Genomic DNA, 15,943 nt, shown 5'->3' with positions numbered 1-15,943 from the left:
CTTTGGGAATAAGGCAGATGAAGTTTTTAGTGGTGGGCATCGATTACTTCACCAAATGGGTGGAAGCAGAACCGTTGGCAAATATCACACAACAGAATGTGAAAAATTTCGTGTGGAAGAACATTGTATGCAGATTTGGAGTTCCGAAGGTATTGGTGTCTGACAACGGACGACAATTTGACAATGCACTCTTCAAGGACTTTTGCTTACACTTTGGAATTCAAAACCATTATTCCTCGCTTGCACATCCCCAAGCCAACGGCCAAGTTGAAGTTGCAAACCGATCCTTGTTGAAAATCATCAAGACTCGGCTTGAGGGGGCAAAAGGAGTATGGCCAGATGAATTACCAAGAGTTTTATGGGCGTACAAGACCACAGTGAGAACCCCTACAGGGGAGACTCCTTTCAAGCTAGCCTATGGAAGCGATGTAGTCATACCTGCAGAAGTACATATGGCTAATCACAGGGTGATGATGTATCAAGACAAGGATAATGAGGACCAACTCCGTCTGAACCTCGATCTAATAGATGAGGTAAGGGCAAACGCAGAACATAGGGCAGCAAAGTACGAGAACCTCATGGCTAGGCAGTATGATGCGATGGTGAAGCCTAGGCGCTTCAACATAGGAGATCTCGTCCTGAGAAAGGTCTCTTTGTCAACCAAAAACCCAGCACATGGGAAGTTGGGCCCAAACTGGGAAGGACCCTATAGAGTTATCAACTGTAAAAGGCAAGGATCCTACTACCTGGAGGCCCTGGACAGGAGAAAGTTGGAACATCCTTGGAATGTGGAGCACCTGAGGAGGTACTATCAGTAAAAGTGAACCTATGGACGAGCCTGGGTCTTGTCTGTCTACTAACGTTCTACTTATGTTTGATGCTGTTTGTGTTTGATACTACTATGTTTGGTGCTATTTGTGTTTGAAATTTGAAACTACTATCTTATTACTTATTATGGTTGTGTCATGGTTATGGATGAAGTTATGAAGTATGTACTTATTAAATAAAAAGGCATCAGTGTGCATGTGCCTTGTCTGTAAACAATATCTATGTTATGTACAAAATGTTGTGTGAATTTTACATCTCCATGATATTGTCGTCCAAGCCAATCCTCAAGAGGATTGAAAGATCCAAGACGAATAAAATCTCTGGACATAGAGATGTAACGTCGAAACTTTCTTGAATAAAGCGAGGAAAAAACCATAACTACACTCGTCCAAATCATGGACGAGTCAAAGCCAACTGAAACAATCCAAACTCTGGACGAGAGAAAAAGTTGGATAGAATAAGTAAGATGGTATGTAAAATTAGCTTGTAAGTCTTAAGACGAATCAAGCTAATTAAAAATACTACCTGCTAAGACGAGTTAGACTATATGAAAATATGTATTCTCGACATGGACGAGCTAAAGCTGGGGTTGACTTAAAATAGCTTAGCAACATTCGTCCATGCAAAGAAAATAAAACTTCATTCAAAGGATGGACATCCTACGTCCAAAAACCCTTGATTAGTTCGAAAAACTGAAATGGTTTGCATAAAAGGCCCGTCCTAAAACCATGGACGAGTATAGTGTATTCTTGTTACATAAAGAAGGTCCTAAAACAAAGGACCAAATATAAACCAAACAAAAAAGAAAACAAAGGCTACAAAGTTTAAAGGTCTCGTCCTAAGCAGGGGGAGCATTCACATTAGGCTCGTCTTGGGGAGGCTAAGTACTGGCATCATCTTCCACATTGACGTCATCAGAGCCGGTCTGGAGAAGAGAGCTTGTGGCAGCAGCAAGGTTAAACTTGATTGAGCTAAAATCAACTTCAGGAAAGTTCTCAATAGCGTCCATTCTGAAATCTTCAAAACCAGCTGCATAATTGCGATCCAAAGTGTCTGTATACACTTTGGACGACTTGAATTCAGCCACAGCGTCCTCTTTTTCCTTGGAAAGACGAGCATTCAGCTCGTCGTTCATCTTTTGCAAGTGATCAATGCGCGTATCCTTCTCCAATGCATCAGTCTTTAGCTCCTCGATCAGCTTGTTATGCTCATTGACCTCGTCCTTAGCTTTTGCAGCAGTCCTAGCCCATTTTTTACAGTCAGCATTCACCTGTTGAATCCTCGTCTCCAACAAGATTCTCGTCTTGTCCAGTTCTGTTGTCTGTCTGGATGCTGCTATAAACTTTAGCATGGCCTATGAATAGATAAAACAACATAGGATGATTAAATGAGGAAAAGTTGTTAACTGAACAAGGACGAGAGATATTAACATACCTTAAAGAGGTCATAGACGCCTGAATGCTCAAATTGCTTCAAGCCCATGTTATAGCACATGTTTATGTCCTCATCCTGGACGGCCATCTGAAAACGTTCCCAAGCCAGATCTTCATTTCAATGATGTTTGTAGAAGGCTGGGACGAGCCAGGCGCAGTAGACTTGGACAATGGAGTTCCGGGCAGAGGAGTCTTGGACGGAGTGGACTCAACCGGAGTGGATGAGTCCACATCAACTACCTGGATGGAAGGCTGAGACTGTGGAGGTTTGGACTTAACCACCTTGGACAAGCCCTGCTTCACTCTTTTGTCTCGACGACTGGGGAGCCCTTCCAAGTCAATGTTCTTTGGCAAGAACTTCCTTTTGTCCCCAGCCGTTGGACGTGCCTGAACCTCAGGACGATCCTGGGTCTGAGCCTCAGGATGTTTCCCCTCACCTACAACTTCTTTCCCTTTGTTCTCTTTCATTGTTGACATTCCTAAAACGAGATAAACAGATCAGGAATGTATACATAAAAAAAAAAAAAAAAAAAAAAAAAAAAAGAGGCTTAGTTAAAAACTTACTTTTGCGCACAGTAACCTCATGGGCGATAGCCTCGTCTGAAGGCTCAGGACCTAAACCCCACTTGGCTAGACGTCTAAAGGTGACAAGAGAACAAAAGCTCCTGTCTGTATGAAGACGAGCCCTGTGGACGCGATCACGGTGAAATTTGCTCAAAGATGGACGTTTGGCAGCTACAACACAATGAATAAACAAAGGTTAGAAATTGTAAATATACCAAATAGAAGAAAGAATAAAAATAAACAAGGGGAAGGGACGTACCTTTTAAACGAAGGTTCCCTAGGTTCCCAGTGTAAGGAGGAAAGGGATCCCTGCCTATGTCCATAAGGTTCCCTGCCCAGAAGCCTGAAACAAAGATGAATTCCGTCTTCCACTTCTTGTCAGACGAAGCTAGGGACTTGATTAACCTACAATCATTCCCCCTAGCAGTAAACTGATAGAAACCCTCAAATTGACTTATTGCAGAAGGTTTATAACAATAAAGAAACTCGTCCACTGTAAGAGGACGGTCCCCACCAAAAACTTCCCTCCATAAAATTTGCATGGAGATAACTAATCTCCATGCATTAGGATTGAATTGACAAACACCTAAACCTAACTTGACTAATAACTCTCTAGCGAAGGCATTTAAAGGAAACCTAAGGCCACCTAGGAAGTAAGATTCATAGATGCCTATTCCAAAACGTGGTTCACAACACCACTTTCCACGAACGGGCAGCCTAGGGTTAAACTCGTCTGGGATTTGATACCAAGATCTAAGACTATTTAACCTTTGTTCATCCGTCTTAGAATGGACACCTACAGCACAACTAAAGACGGTTTCTACCTCGTCCGTAGGATTGGATGGAGAGCCAGCTTGAGAGCCAGAAGCTCTCCTAAGTTGTTCTTGGACGACCTCAATAGGGAACTCAGGGGCCCCAGAAGAGTAATTCTCGTCCGTGCTTCCTCCGCTATCATCACTAGCACTGCTAGAACTAGACCTATCACTACTATCCTCATAATACTCGTCTATAGCCTTATTAAGGCTATTAGTGGACGAGGAAGCAACAGACATCTTTGACAAGAAACTTAGAACCTAAAGACGGAGAGAAGAAGAATACCTGGCTCTAGACGGAAAAAGACTCTAGACACAGAGGAACTCCTAGACGAGGCTCTAGAGGATGAATGTCAAGGAAGAGAATCTCTGAAATGAGAAGGGTTAAGGGAGGCATTCCACTATTTATAGGATGCTGACCTGGGCATTTGAAACGACCTTACCAATACGAAAACGACACGTGGCATCTACCTCGGAAAACTAAATCGACGGAATCAGTCGCCAATCAAAAAATGACACGTGGTGCATTGATTTATTAACCAATTATATATACGTCCAAGGACATGTCGGCAGTTCACCCAACTCTTTGGACGACCCACATGGACGAGGGGGCAACTGATGGTGTCACAGAAATCATCCAACTCCATAACTCGTCCATATGTCTCGTCCAAAGAAAGACAAGCTACGATAAATCAAATAGGCGAAGCGAATGTTCCAAGCGTTGTGGCTAACCTCGTCCGTCTATGGACGAACAATGCCTCATGGAATCTTACTCATCATCATTTAAGCAGGGAAAGCCGTCCAAGATGGTCTCGTCCATCTCTTACTAAAGATGGACGAGTTCACTATGGAACAGCCCGTCCAACCTAGGTAACTTCCATAGCGGTTATGGAAGTTACCCCCAATTCTCCGAACTCCTCAACATTGGGAACGGTTACTAAACAGATAATCGTTTCACACATACTATATAAGGATTCTTCGATGAAGGGTAAGGCATTCAGACAATTTTACTTTGAGAAAATACTCCTTCCTTACAGAGAGTTCAAAAGTAACTAACTTCATCATCGAAGGACTTTTGGCCGGTCACCACCGGTCTCCTCTGATTCAGTGTTCTTTGTATTACAGGAGATAGCCCAAAGATCATCGTTCGAGTCTTGCCAACCTACCGATATCCAAGGAATTATCAATTATTATTTTTTATGATGTATTAGCTCTTGAACAAGAAGCTGGAATTTTGATTTTTAAGCGGTTGTTTATGGTTTTTTTGTTAATAAAATTGTTGCTTATCAAAAATAATAAAGCAAACAGACAAGCTGGATTGAGCTAATCTCTTTCTTACCAATTTATTGGGAAAAATGTTGCTACTAGCTTATCTTATTGATCCATGCATGGTTTTGAAATTTGGACCAGACCATAAGGTCCAACTCGGTTAACCGTGAATCCCTCATTTTTGCGGTTCTTTTAACCATAAGAACCTCTCTATGCCAAAAAAGCATCGATGCGTGCAAACCGTGGTCAAACCGCATGGTTTGTAGAATTGTGAACAGTTCTCACGGTTCCTTTTTGTTTCGGCCCATTCCGGCCAAAATTAAAGATTTGGCCAACATGAACTATTTATTTTTTAGATCTTGAATAACGAGATTTGTAAGGAAAAAAAGAAAAAAAAGGGGGGGGGGGGGAAGAACTAGAGAAGAAGAAGATAATGAAGTAGGGTCTGTGCCCAGTTGAAGCAGTAGGTTGCCAACACAGTCGCCGATCACGCCTTCGTCTTCTGTTTCTACTTCTTCTTCTTCTTCTTCTCTTTCTTTTGTTCATCTCCATCAGCCTATAATTTCCTCTCTTTTTCACTGAATACTACTATGTGTTTCTCTTTCTTTCTTTTGTATTCTTTTTGAATTCCTAAGCCCCTCACGTGGCTAGCATTGGAAATGATGAAAAGTTTTAATATTTTAATAAAAGCAAAAATTTTCAGCCATTAGATTTAGATCTTTGACTAATACTACAAGCACAAACTATTTTGCAACATTTATATAACATACTGATGTGACAAATTTTTTATTGGTTTTCATCTAAGCACATCATTAATATCACTTTTTTATTTACCAATAATTACTCACTACATCAGCAGTTTGTAAATTTTTTTGTAAAATAGTTTGTATTTCTAGCATTATTCTTAGATCTTTTTTCAGCTTAGCCCAACATGATGTGACGTGCATTGATAGATGCAATAAATATTTTAAGTATTTTTAAGAGTAATGTTAGTATCACAATATTTTATACAATTTTTTGCAATAATTTGACACATGACAAAATGTGAGTAATGAAAAAAAAAAATTGTGGGTCAACATTTATACCACTCACATCTCGTCACGTGACAAATTGTAGCAAAATCAATCAATCAATATATACATAAAAGTAGAGATCTCATGCAGAAGAACATGAGGTTTTGCTAAGTGGCAATCTCTTTGAAAAGATAATTGAACTTTTTTTTTTTTTTTTTTGTGGTTAAATAAAACACATCATTCTCAATTTATTACATTTATTAAATGCCACATCAGTTATTTACTAAACTCAATAAATCTCAATTAGTAATAAATAAGACTAATGGATAAGATAGATGGATGTTAATAATAAAAAACTCTTTGTTTTCCTTATTCCTCCGTCCAAAGGTTTTCTTATGTTTATGCCTACTCCTCTTCCCTTATAACTAATTGCCTACTCTTCCTAAACCACTACATGCCTTTTTTTATGCCTATGTTGCTAAATTACCAATTCTATGTTCTATAATTTGCACAAACTGAAATAGCATTTAGATTATTCAAGAACACGTGAATTTTCCAAAAAATCTTATGTTTATTCAGTTTGGATAATAAACAACAATAATGCTCATCTTCCACTTGCTTCATGTCATAATGGTCGTGGTTCTATATGATAATTTTTATTTATTTATTTATTTTTATAAAATGATACTTAGATTCTCTTTCACTTACATATACTTTTCTTTTGCTAATTATCATTCTTATGGGCTTTTGGGGCTTGGGGCTCTATAAATTAATATAGTCATATAATAAGATGCTCTTTATGCCATTTTTTTATTTGCTAATTATGATTTTTATCAAGTTCTGCTAATAGATTAAGATTGTCAAAATTTAATTTTTTTTTTTTTTGTTGGGTTAATTTTAAGCATAACAAACTTATGGGGTTTTTCTAATTATTTTTGTTTCTACATTTTGTTTTTGATAGATATAAAACTTTCTAAACTCATCAATGTATTCAATATGTGTAGAAGGATCTATTATTTCAACTTCAATGGAATGAGCGTGACTGTTGTTTTCTTGGTCCTTTTCCCTTTTGTTTTTTCAAGTTAGTATAGGTGTTAAGCCGATGCTTCAATTTCATTATATACAATTTGATTCTATTGTGTTTGTTGGTTGATCTTATACATTCAAAAGGGTAACTTTTGTAAAGATATATTAAAATTGAGGTTGTTATGTGCTTCATTTTCTTTTTAGGTTTAAAAAGTTTAGCCATCATGAACACTTTGATGATTGCAAAAAGAAACATGTTTGAGGAGAAACCACACAAACATAATCTACTATAAATAAATTAAGTATACTGACATTTACCTCACTAAGCTAAAGTTACTAAATGGCCAAGAACAATTTAAAAAGGCATTTCTTAAAAATATAAAAAAATGCATGCAGTATAATCTTTTTACATTGTAACTAATAATTTTAATGTGTAGTTTTGAAGTTTTTGTGCTCAAGATTGATTTTGTCAGAAAGAACCATCAAGGGCAGCTTGGTAGTGTCATATCTTGAGATATGTAAGTTGTTTTATTAGAGAGATTTTATTCAACAAGCGCTTATTTTATTGCAAGTTTGCAAGATACTCCAATGGATCAAAAATACAAATAGTGTAATCAGTTAAATTAGTATCTATTGATTTGTCATTCCATGAATGTGAGAATGCATTAAGCCATATTCAAAAATGTTTTTATTTATTTTAATTTTTTACTATTGGTTTGAATTATGATATTAGCTTGCTCATATTTAGTTTCTTTGGCAACAATTGATACACATGCAATCAAGAGTATAACAAAAACTATGCTCTTCCCATTGTATTCCAAACAATGGGTTGATGTTTTAAATTAGTCAAACAACTTAAATCTTTAATATGCTTTTATTTCTTTAAATGCTTTAGATAGAGTCAATGACAACTTTTCAATTTACTTTTTTTTGCATGAGAACAAAGTTCAAAGTAGAATTGCAAGAGTTAGATTCAATGGATTGGGTATAATATGATTATTTGTCTCTACACATTTAACCAGTTAAGCATAAATATCAACATCCTTAAGAGTTGTCTTTCAAGAACTAAGTTCAATGTAAAATTGTAAGAGTCAGATTCAATGGATTGGATAATCTAATTATTTGTCATCACATATTTGTCCAATCAAATATAAATAGCAACCTCCTTAAAAGTTGTCCTTCAAAATAAACTTTGATAGAGCTATTTTTAAAGAATAAAGCAAAACAGGAGTTTTGATTTACGATGATAACAAGTCGTTCATTGCAGCATTGAGTTGCAAAGGGAGAGAAATTTGGATTGAGAAGCTTCAATCTAAGGAGGAAGGTAATTCATGGTTGGGAGCAAAGGTAAAGGAAGCAATATTAATAATAATTATTATGCATGGTTATAAAGATATTTCATGTAAAAAATATATAGTTTTTTAAAAATAAATTTATACAGTACCTGTGCATTGCACAGGACATCAACTAGTTTGCATAAAATGTTATAGTACTATCATTGCTCTAATTTTAATTAATATTTACAGTTAAGTATATAATAATTATTAAATAATTATTTCAATTTAAAATTATTAAATAATATAAAAATCTTATTTTATTTTATTTGAGTGTCTTTCTAATTCTTATATAATAATAATAATTATTATTGTTATTATCACAAGTTTAACTAATCAATATATAAATAAATAAATAAATAAATATTATATTTAAATTTGCTTAAGATTTGATATTTCTTATTTTTTTTGTGAAAGTTATGATATGAAAAAATATATTTGAAATATAGAGTTCCATATTTAATTGGATTATTTTAGTTAAATTTTCTATTTAACTAACTTAATATTAAGGGGCAGGTTTTGGATCATAAGCCCACAAGGTAACAGGATTAAGGCCTAAAGAGCTCAATATAAAGAATTTTTAGAGAGTGGGTTAAAAACTAAGTTTTAGTGAGTTGGACAATGCTCATAATGGATTAAAGATTGAAATAAAACAAAGAAAAACAGGTTTTATGTGAAGAAATCCTTCCTCGGCAAAGTCCAAAAAGAGTAGTTCTTGAGTATATTTTTCTTAGACTTGACTAAAATTTCAGTTCTTTGTGTTATAGTGTTTTTCAGATTCTTTGATGAACCTCCCCCTTCCCTAGAGGATTTCTATTATATAGCCTCTTTTGACTGATCTTGACCCTCCATTTGTTGATTATGCAGTCCATTACTTAAGTGTTTGTCCCGTCATACGCCCTTTTAAATCTTCTATGAGTTGCAATAACCAAAACAACACTGTTCAATGGTCTTCTCCACATAAATACGGCCAAGGTGTTTTGGTGGGGTGCATTAAATGTGGTGACAACTACCATCCCTCTAATCACGTCATGGCTAACCCCCTCTTTGAAGCTCTTCCTCTATAGTGTGACCCCTCTGGTAATGTGCCATTGACGTGGCCATGGCTTGCCTCTCCGGCTTTACCGTCCGAGTGTATAGACTCCTTGGAACTGTATTGGCCTCCTCGGCCTTGGGTATGATACGTGGCATTATTACCTTATTAAATTTCTATATGTCACAAATATATTTATTTATATTTAAATAATTATTAAATTAATTATGACGTTATTACGGTTTGATTTTGGTCTGATTTTAAAAATCTTGAACTTCTTTCTTCTACGGTTTATTGAACGGTCTAAGTCTGAAAACCATGGATCCATGCCTGCTAAATATTAGTATAATCCAATGGAAAACATAAATTTGTCTTGCCATGGCGCCTTTTTATAATTAAGGACGATTTAGACAAGTGGGTCTGAATTTTAATTTATAAAAGAAAAATATTTTAAAAATAAAACGTGGTTATAGATTAACCAAGGTAAACAACAAAAACAAAAAGAACCTGTTTGACACAAATTTTTTTTAAGTATTCTCAGAGTACAAGAAAATGATGCTCTCTTCTCTCATATTCATTGTAGCATCATTTTTCGTGGTCATAAATGTGAGAAAAGATAATACAATTTTTCATGCTCCAGAAGTATCTAAAAATTACTCGTTGAACACATTATATTACTCCTATATGAATATTGTTAAAGTAATGATCCTCATCCAAAAAAATAAATAAATAAATAAAGTAATGATCAAAAGGATTGAATATACATTATTATTATTTTTTTATTGGGAAGGATTGAATATACATTATCATCTGAATGGGTACCCAATTTTTGTCCTTAATCATCAAAAGCTTTAAAGGCATGTGCTTCCCTCTTCTTGGTACTGTACTAATTTTGCTCCTAAAGTCTTGTGAGCTGTAACTTCACGGACGGTGTACGTCACTGGCAGAGTAGTCCACCATTCTGCTAAAATGGATACATTTTCCAAGAGTGTGGAAGAAATGTCCATCAATAGCGAAGAACCACCACAAGAATACGTTGTTAAAGATTGCAGCTTTGGATCTATAGAGTCTTCTGATCCATCACCAGGCTCAATTCCTGTAATCGATATCAGCATCTTCTCCCTATCTACATCTCATGATCCTAAAGAAGTAGAGAATGAACTTGAGAAACTAAGATCAGCTCTAAGCTCAGGAGGGTGCTTCCAGGTTAGTTCTTAATATTGACTTAATTAGACAGAATAGCTATTCTTATTGTTGCTAAGGATAATATTTCATCAAGGTACTTTAGATTTATTTTAGAACCTGCTTATCTTTTCCTCAAAAAAGAAAAAAGAAGGATTTATCATATCCTGTAAATATAACATGCGAAAGACAATAGTAAACAGACTAGTTTATGCCTGAATCAAGAATAATTGTTATCCTTGATTAAGGCATAATAAGGGGTTATGTACAGAGAGGATAATGTGATAGGATGCATTTGAGGTTAACAGTTTTTTTTTATTCGTTTAACCTATGATGTCCACGATGATTTGGTGTGTGTGTAATAACTGAATCAATAATGTAATTTTGATTGGTAGTGTTGTCGGGGAAAGAAGAAAAAGAAGAAGAGGAAGAAGTATGGGCAAAGACCACTGGACCGGGTATATTTGGGAGGACTTGAGTTGGTCTCACAAAAGTTTGGATGGGGTCTTTAGATCATTTCTTGGTTCTTGTGGGGTACGTGTACCTTACTTGGGCCCAAAATATATGGGTCCTAGTTTTTGGTTTAAGAACTAAAATGATCATCTTATTTTTAGGTGTCATCTAATCATGTGTCCAAAATGAGGTGGTTGGAATATCTCCCTCCATCCAAACATAGAGTTAGTCTTCGTCCTCTCCCTTGTGACCTCTTATCCATCACTTTTCTTTTTCAAAGTCATTATCGAGCCCTCACTTATCAATCAACTCTCTTATGATCTCTTATCCATCACTTTTCTTTTCGTTATTAATCAACTCTGGTAAAACTTGTTGGCAGGAGATAAACATCTTGACTTCGTGAATAGTTAATATAATATAAAGAGAAACACTTAGCTTAAAAGACTTAAACCCAATGGGTACAAGCTTAACTGTGTTATATTAGCCAATTATTTTTCTCATTATTATTCAATTTGAGATTTTACTCATACCTGTATTCTCTACAAAATGTGGTGATAGTTTAGCTGTTTTAGGAACTATTGTTGGATCTAAAGCTGCTCTGTCACTGGTGATATGGGTTTCGACTTTCGATTGTACAATGTAGACTGCAATCAACATAGGATTTAAAATAAAAGATAGGGAAGGCCAGTTCAATAATTCTGAGTAGAAAATGATGGTTTTGTCATTTTATTTTCTAAAGAGTTGTGACTGGTAAAGTTGACGTTTCTTTGAACTGCGAGGTGAAAATTGCTACGTTTGTAATTATGACAATGGGAGTGCTGAATGCAAGTTTTTCAAATTCTCACCGTGCTTATGATCTGTTCTGTACCCTTCATCGAGTTGATGGTAAAAGTATGGAATTTTGTGATATTATGATGCTTGTTTAACAAAGTACATTTAGCCTCAACTGTAAAATGTTAGAAGAGGGGTTTAGTTGACCATTAACATGGTTAGTAGATGGTAACTGGGTGTTTTTATTCTCAAGCTTTTTCTACTTTGTGAAGTAATTCGTTCATAGTTTTCATGTCTTTTTCTTTTCTTTCCATGTATATACGTCAAAGTATAAAAAGCCAATGGAACGAAAACTTTGATTAGAGCTATAAATCTTCTTGGTTGGTGTGATCATTATACTAATCTAATAGAAGTATAGAACATGTGATAAATACAATAAAGCAAAAGGATGAGCAATTTGCTGGAGCTAGTTTGAGCAAGTCGCAAGAAAACTGAAAGGGGAGAGACACAGAGACCATTTTGTCAATGCAATGAATATTATACTCCATATGTATGCCTTACACATATTATAATCTAACGGAAAGTGAAGTTCGGAGCTAATTTATCTTCCTAATGGGTATCATTATAGTAATCTCCAACGTGATAATATAATATACAGCAAACAGACGAGCAACTTGATTTAACTAATCTCTTTCTGACCGACCAATTCATCGGGAAAAAAAAGTAGATAATAATACATCTTTCTGATCCATGGCGCCTTGTAATAAGGATGATTCAGTCAAGTGGGTCTGCACTTTATTCAAGAAAAACATTTTAGAAATGAAATTAATAAGGTTATAAATTGATCCAGTTAAAAGACAAAAGCAAAAAGACCCCGTTGGGCACATTATATTATAAGAATATTGTTGAGGTGATGATCAAAATGAGACATCTGCTCACAGATTCAGGCACTGAAAAAGCTTTAAAATCATGTACCCTGGACCCCCTTGATTTTAAAGTCTCTCTAGTGGAGTCCTACTTTAGATATATTAGCCCAGCTGACTAGGTTTGCTCCTATTCCTATAGCCTTGTATAGTTGTAACACCAGGGACACAGTATACGTCACTGACAGCATAGTTCTCCCTTCTGCTGAAATGTCCAAGAGTGTGGAAGAAATGTCCATCAATAGCGAAGAACCACCACAAGAATACATTGTTAAAGATAGCAGTTTTGGATCTATACAGTCTTCTGATCCATCACTAGGCTCAATTCCTATCATTGATATCAACATCTTCTCCCTATCTTCATCACATGATTCGAAAGAAGTAGATAATGAACTTGAGAAACTAAGATCAGCTCTGAGCTCAGGAGGATGCTTCCAGGTTAGGACTTATATTTAACTTGAAAATTTTCACCGAAAGTTCTCTGCTACATTAGGCAGAATAGCTATCCTTTTTGTTACTAGGAAAAGTATATCATCAAAGCATTTAGTCAAGAGTCTTGTAGTTCAATTGATACCATGTAATGTTTCCAATTGGGACATCTATGGTTCAGATCCCTACTCTCCCAGTTATCAAATTTGTACAGAAGGTCTCTATAGATATACAAGAGAAGTTGGGCCCTGATTATGCCTAAATCAATAATAATTGATATTTCTTGATTCAAGGCAAAATAAGGATTATGTACTAGGAGGGTAATGTGATTAGAATATCAGATGCATTTGAGCATGAGCCACTGCCAAATCTAGAATCTGTAATGGTATTAAAACCATAGTAAAAACCAATATTAGTTATGTTAGACCTTATATCATAAACGTATTCATATGATCAAGAGTCTTGTAACTCAACAATCAAGACTTTATATCATAAACCTATTCATATGTCCAAGAGCCTTGTAGCTCAACTAACATGTTATGTTATTTCCAACAAAAGCATTCATGATTCAAATCTCTGTCTCCAACTATTGAATGCAAAAAAAACAAAAAAAAAAAAAAAAGCTGTGCTTGCATGTACAAGGCTCTTGGACATATGAATAGTTATGTTAGACCTTATATCATAAACGTATTCATATGATCAAGAGCCTTGTAACTCAACAATCAAAACTTTATATCATAAACCTATTCATATGTCCAAGAGCCTTGTAGCTCAACTAACATGTTATGTTATTTCCAACAAAAGCATTCATGATTCAAATTTCCGCCCCCAACTATTGAATGCAAAAAAAACAAAAAAACAAAACAAAAACAAAAACTGTGCTTGCATGCACTAGAGTCTAGAAAGAAAACAATTAGAAACTTTTCAGATAGACATTTGAACGTTTATCTGGATTGAATAATATGTTTAGATCCTAAAAGAAATGAATCGAATTTGTGCATTTCTTTTTCTATAAGAACTTGTCTTAAAGTTACCTTTGAGCCTCAGGCAATAGGTCATGGAATTCCAAGTTCACTACTTGACAAGTTACGCGAAGTCGCAAAACAATTTTTTGTACTTCCAGCAGAAGAAAAACATAAGTACTCCCGAGCAGCTAATGAGGTTGAAGGGTATGGGCAAGACCGAGTAGTTTCAGAAAAGCAAATCCTTGACTGGAGCAGTCGCTTATCTCTTAAGGTCTTCCCAGAAGATCAAAGAAGGCTCAATTTTTGGCCAGAAAATCCAAGTGATTTCAAGTATGTTTAATATACTTTTTTTTATTTCTATTCAGTTTATAAAAAATGTAATTAAAAAAATTCAATTGTTACGTTGTTAATGTGGCACCCATCAGTCAATCACATTTATTATCATGTGAATTTTTAAATAGTTTCTAATAAAACTAGTAGTAGTATTAACATTTCACTTCGTTTTTTTATCCTTTGTCTAGCATTTTCTGACTTAGATTAACATGGTGAAGCATTTCCATAGATATAGTCCTTTTTCATATTGTTGGTGATTAATCCTTTATTTAATTTTACAGAGATATTTTACATGAATATGCTGTGAAGTTGAAGGGTGTGATGGATATACTCTTTGAGGCCATGGAAAAGTCTCTGAATTTGGTAGAGGGCAGCTTCTCAAGCCAGTTTGGAGACAACTCACTGATAAAAGCAAGATTTAACTTCTATCCACCTTGTTCTAGACCTGATATGGTTCTAGGTGTCAAAGCTCATTCAGATAGATCAGGAACCACAGTTCTCTTGCAAGATGATGAAGTAGGAGGTCTTCAAATTTTCAAAGATGACAAATGGATTAACGTTCCTGTAATTCCTCATGCTCTTGTTGTCAATCTTGGGGATCAAATGCAGGTATGACTTAGTCAGTTGGAGGGTCACTTAGTAGCGCTTAAGCAAGTTTTGCATGCAAAGAAATGTCACCTTCATTCAAAGTACTGTGATATTCATTCAATATTTAAAAATATTTAAACTAATAAAGATTCATAATACTGACATGTTATAGTTGCAATCAATTAATATGCACTAACACGCCTAACCTATAAAAGAAATTTACAAGTTTGATATATATGTAGTTTGTTGTATATGAATTCGTGCAGATAATGAGCAATGGAATTTTCAAGAGCCCACTGCACAGGGTATTGACTAACACAGACAAGCTGAGGATATCTGTGGCCACGTTTAATGAACCAGAGCCGGATAAAGAGATTGGACCTGTGGAACAATTGATAGACGAGAAAAGGCCAAGGCTGTACAGAAATGTGAAAAACTTCGCTGCTTTCAACTATGAATGCTTTCAGAAAGGGAAAGTAGCGCTCGAGGAAGCAAAAATTTAAATTTTCTTCCTGCTTATCTATTCTGGTGTTGAAGCAAGTTGATGGTAAAACTATGGTATTCTGATACTTTATCTACATTTCTATGAATGTCAGAAGTGGCTTTAATTCACTTTCTGATATGTAGATTGCAACTTAAGAATAAAGTGTCTTTCTTGTCTACTTTTTCAACTTTGGGAAATGGTTTAAGTTTTTCTATCCCCCTTTTCATTATTTTACTAGAAACTAGTCACAGACTTGCACGATGCATGAAAAAATTTAATAATTTGTTTTCTTATTAAGTAAAAAATGAAAATAGCAAAAGAGACTTATAAGTATTAGTCCCAAATCCTTCTTAAAATGATGTGATTATTTTCTAACAAAGTATAATTGATACAATATATTAGATTTTTTAAATTAAGCTGTTAGGTTCTAAAGACTTAGGAACTTATGTATTTAGAACTCTAATGTGTATTATTGGCAAACTATGATCAAAACAAGGTGTTTA

At 35.2% G+C, this 15,943-nt stretch overlaps 1 protein-coding gene across 2 annotated transcripts; it reads left to right on the top strand.

Moving 5' to 3' along the window:
- Positions 1–10,145: 10,145 nt before the first annotated feature.
- LOC115977137 (codeine O-demethylase-like) lies at positions 10,146–15,618 on the top strand. 2 transcript variants are annotated; one of them, XM_031098816.1, is made up of 5 exons: positions 10,429–10,518; positions 10,890–13,079; positions 14,118–14,365; positions 14,650–14,977; positions 15,223–15,618. In XM_031098816.1, exons 2-5 carry the CDS (start codon positions 12,852–12,854, stop codon positions 15,457–15,459), a joined length of 1,041 nt encoding a protein of 346 aa, XP_030954676.1. In that variant the 5' UTR covers positions 10,429–10,518; positions 10,890–12,851; the 3' UTR covers positions 15,460–15,618. The 2 variants fall into 2 exon arrangements, with proteins under 2 accessions (XP_030954675.1, XP_030954676.1); XM_031098815.1 differs by lacking the exon at positions 10,890–13,079 and having other exon boundaries at positions 10,146–10,518.
- Positions 15,619–15,943: the final 325 nt, after the last annotated feature.

Source organism: Quercus lobata, chromosome 2, assembly GCF_001633185.2.
Source record: "Quercus lobata isolate SW786 chromosome 2, ValleyOak3.0 Primary Assembly, whole genome shotgun sequence".
In the NCBI taxonomy this organism is placed as follows: Eukaryota; Viridiplantae; Streptophyta; class Magnoliopsida; order Fagales; family Fagaceae; genus Quercus; species Quercus lobata.
The sequence above is the reverse complement of the archived record's forward strand: the minus strand, read 5'-3'. Positions and strand labels throughout refer to the sequence as shown.

Excerpts from the sequence above, each read along its gene's own strand:
- LOC115977137 (XM_031098815.1), top strand. The coding sequence starts at position 10,282 with ATGGATACATTTTCCAAGAGTGTGGAAGAAATGTCCATCAATAGCGAA. Across the intron at positions 14,366-14,649 it reads GAAAATCCAAGTGATTTCAA|AGATATTTTACATGAATATG; the intron begins GTATGTTTAATA and ends TTAATTTTACAG. Across the intron at positions 14,978-15,222 it reads ATCTTGGGGATCAAATGCAG|ATAATGAGCAATGGAATTTT; the intron begins GTATGACTTAGT and ends GAATTCGTGCAG.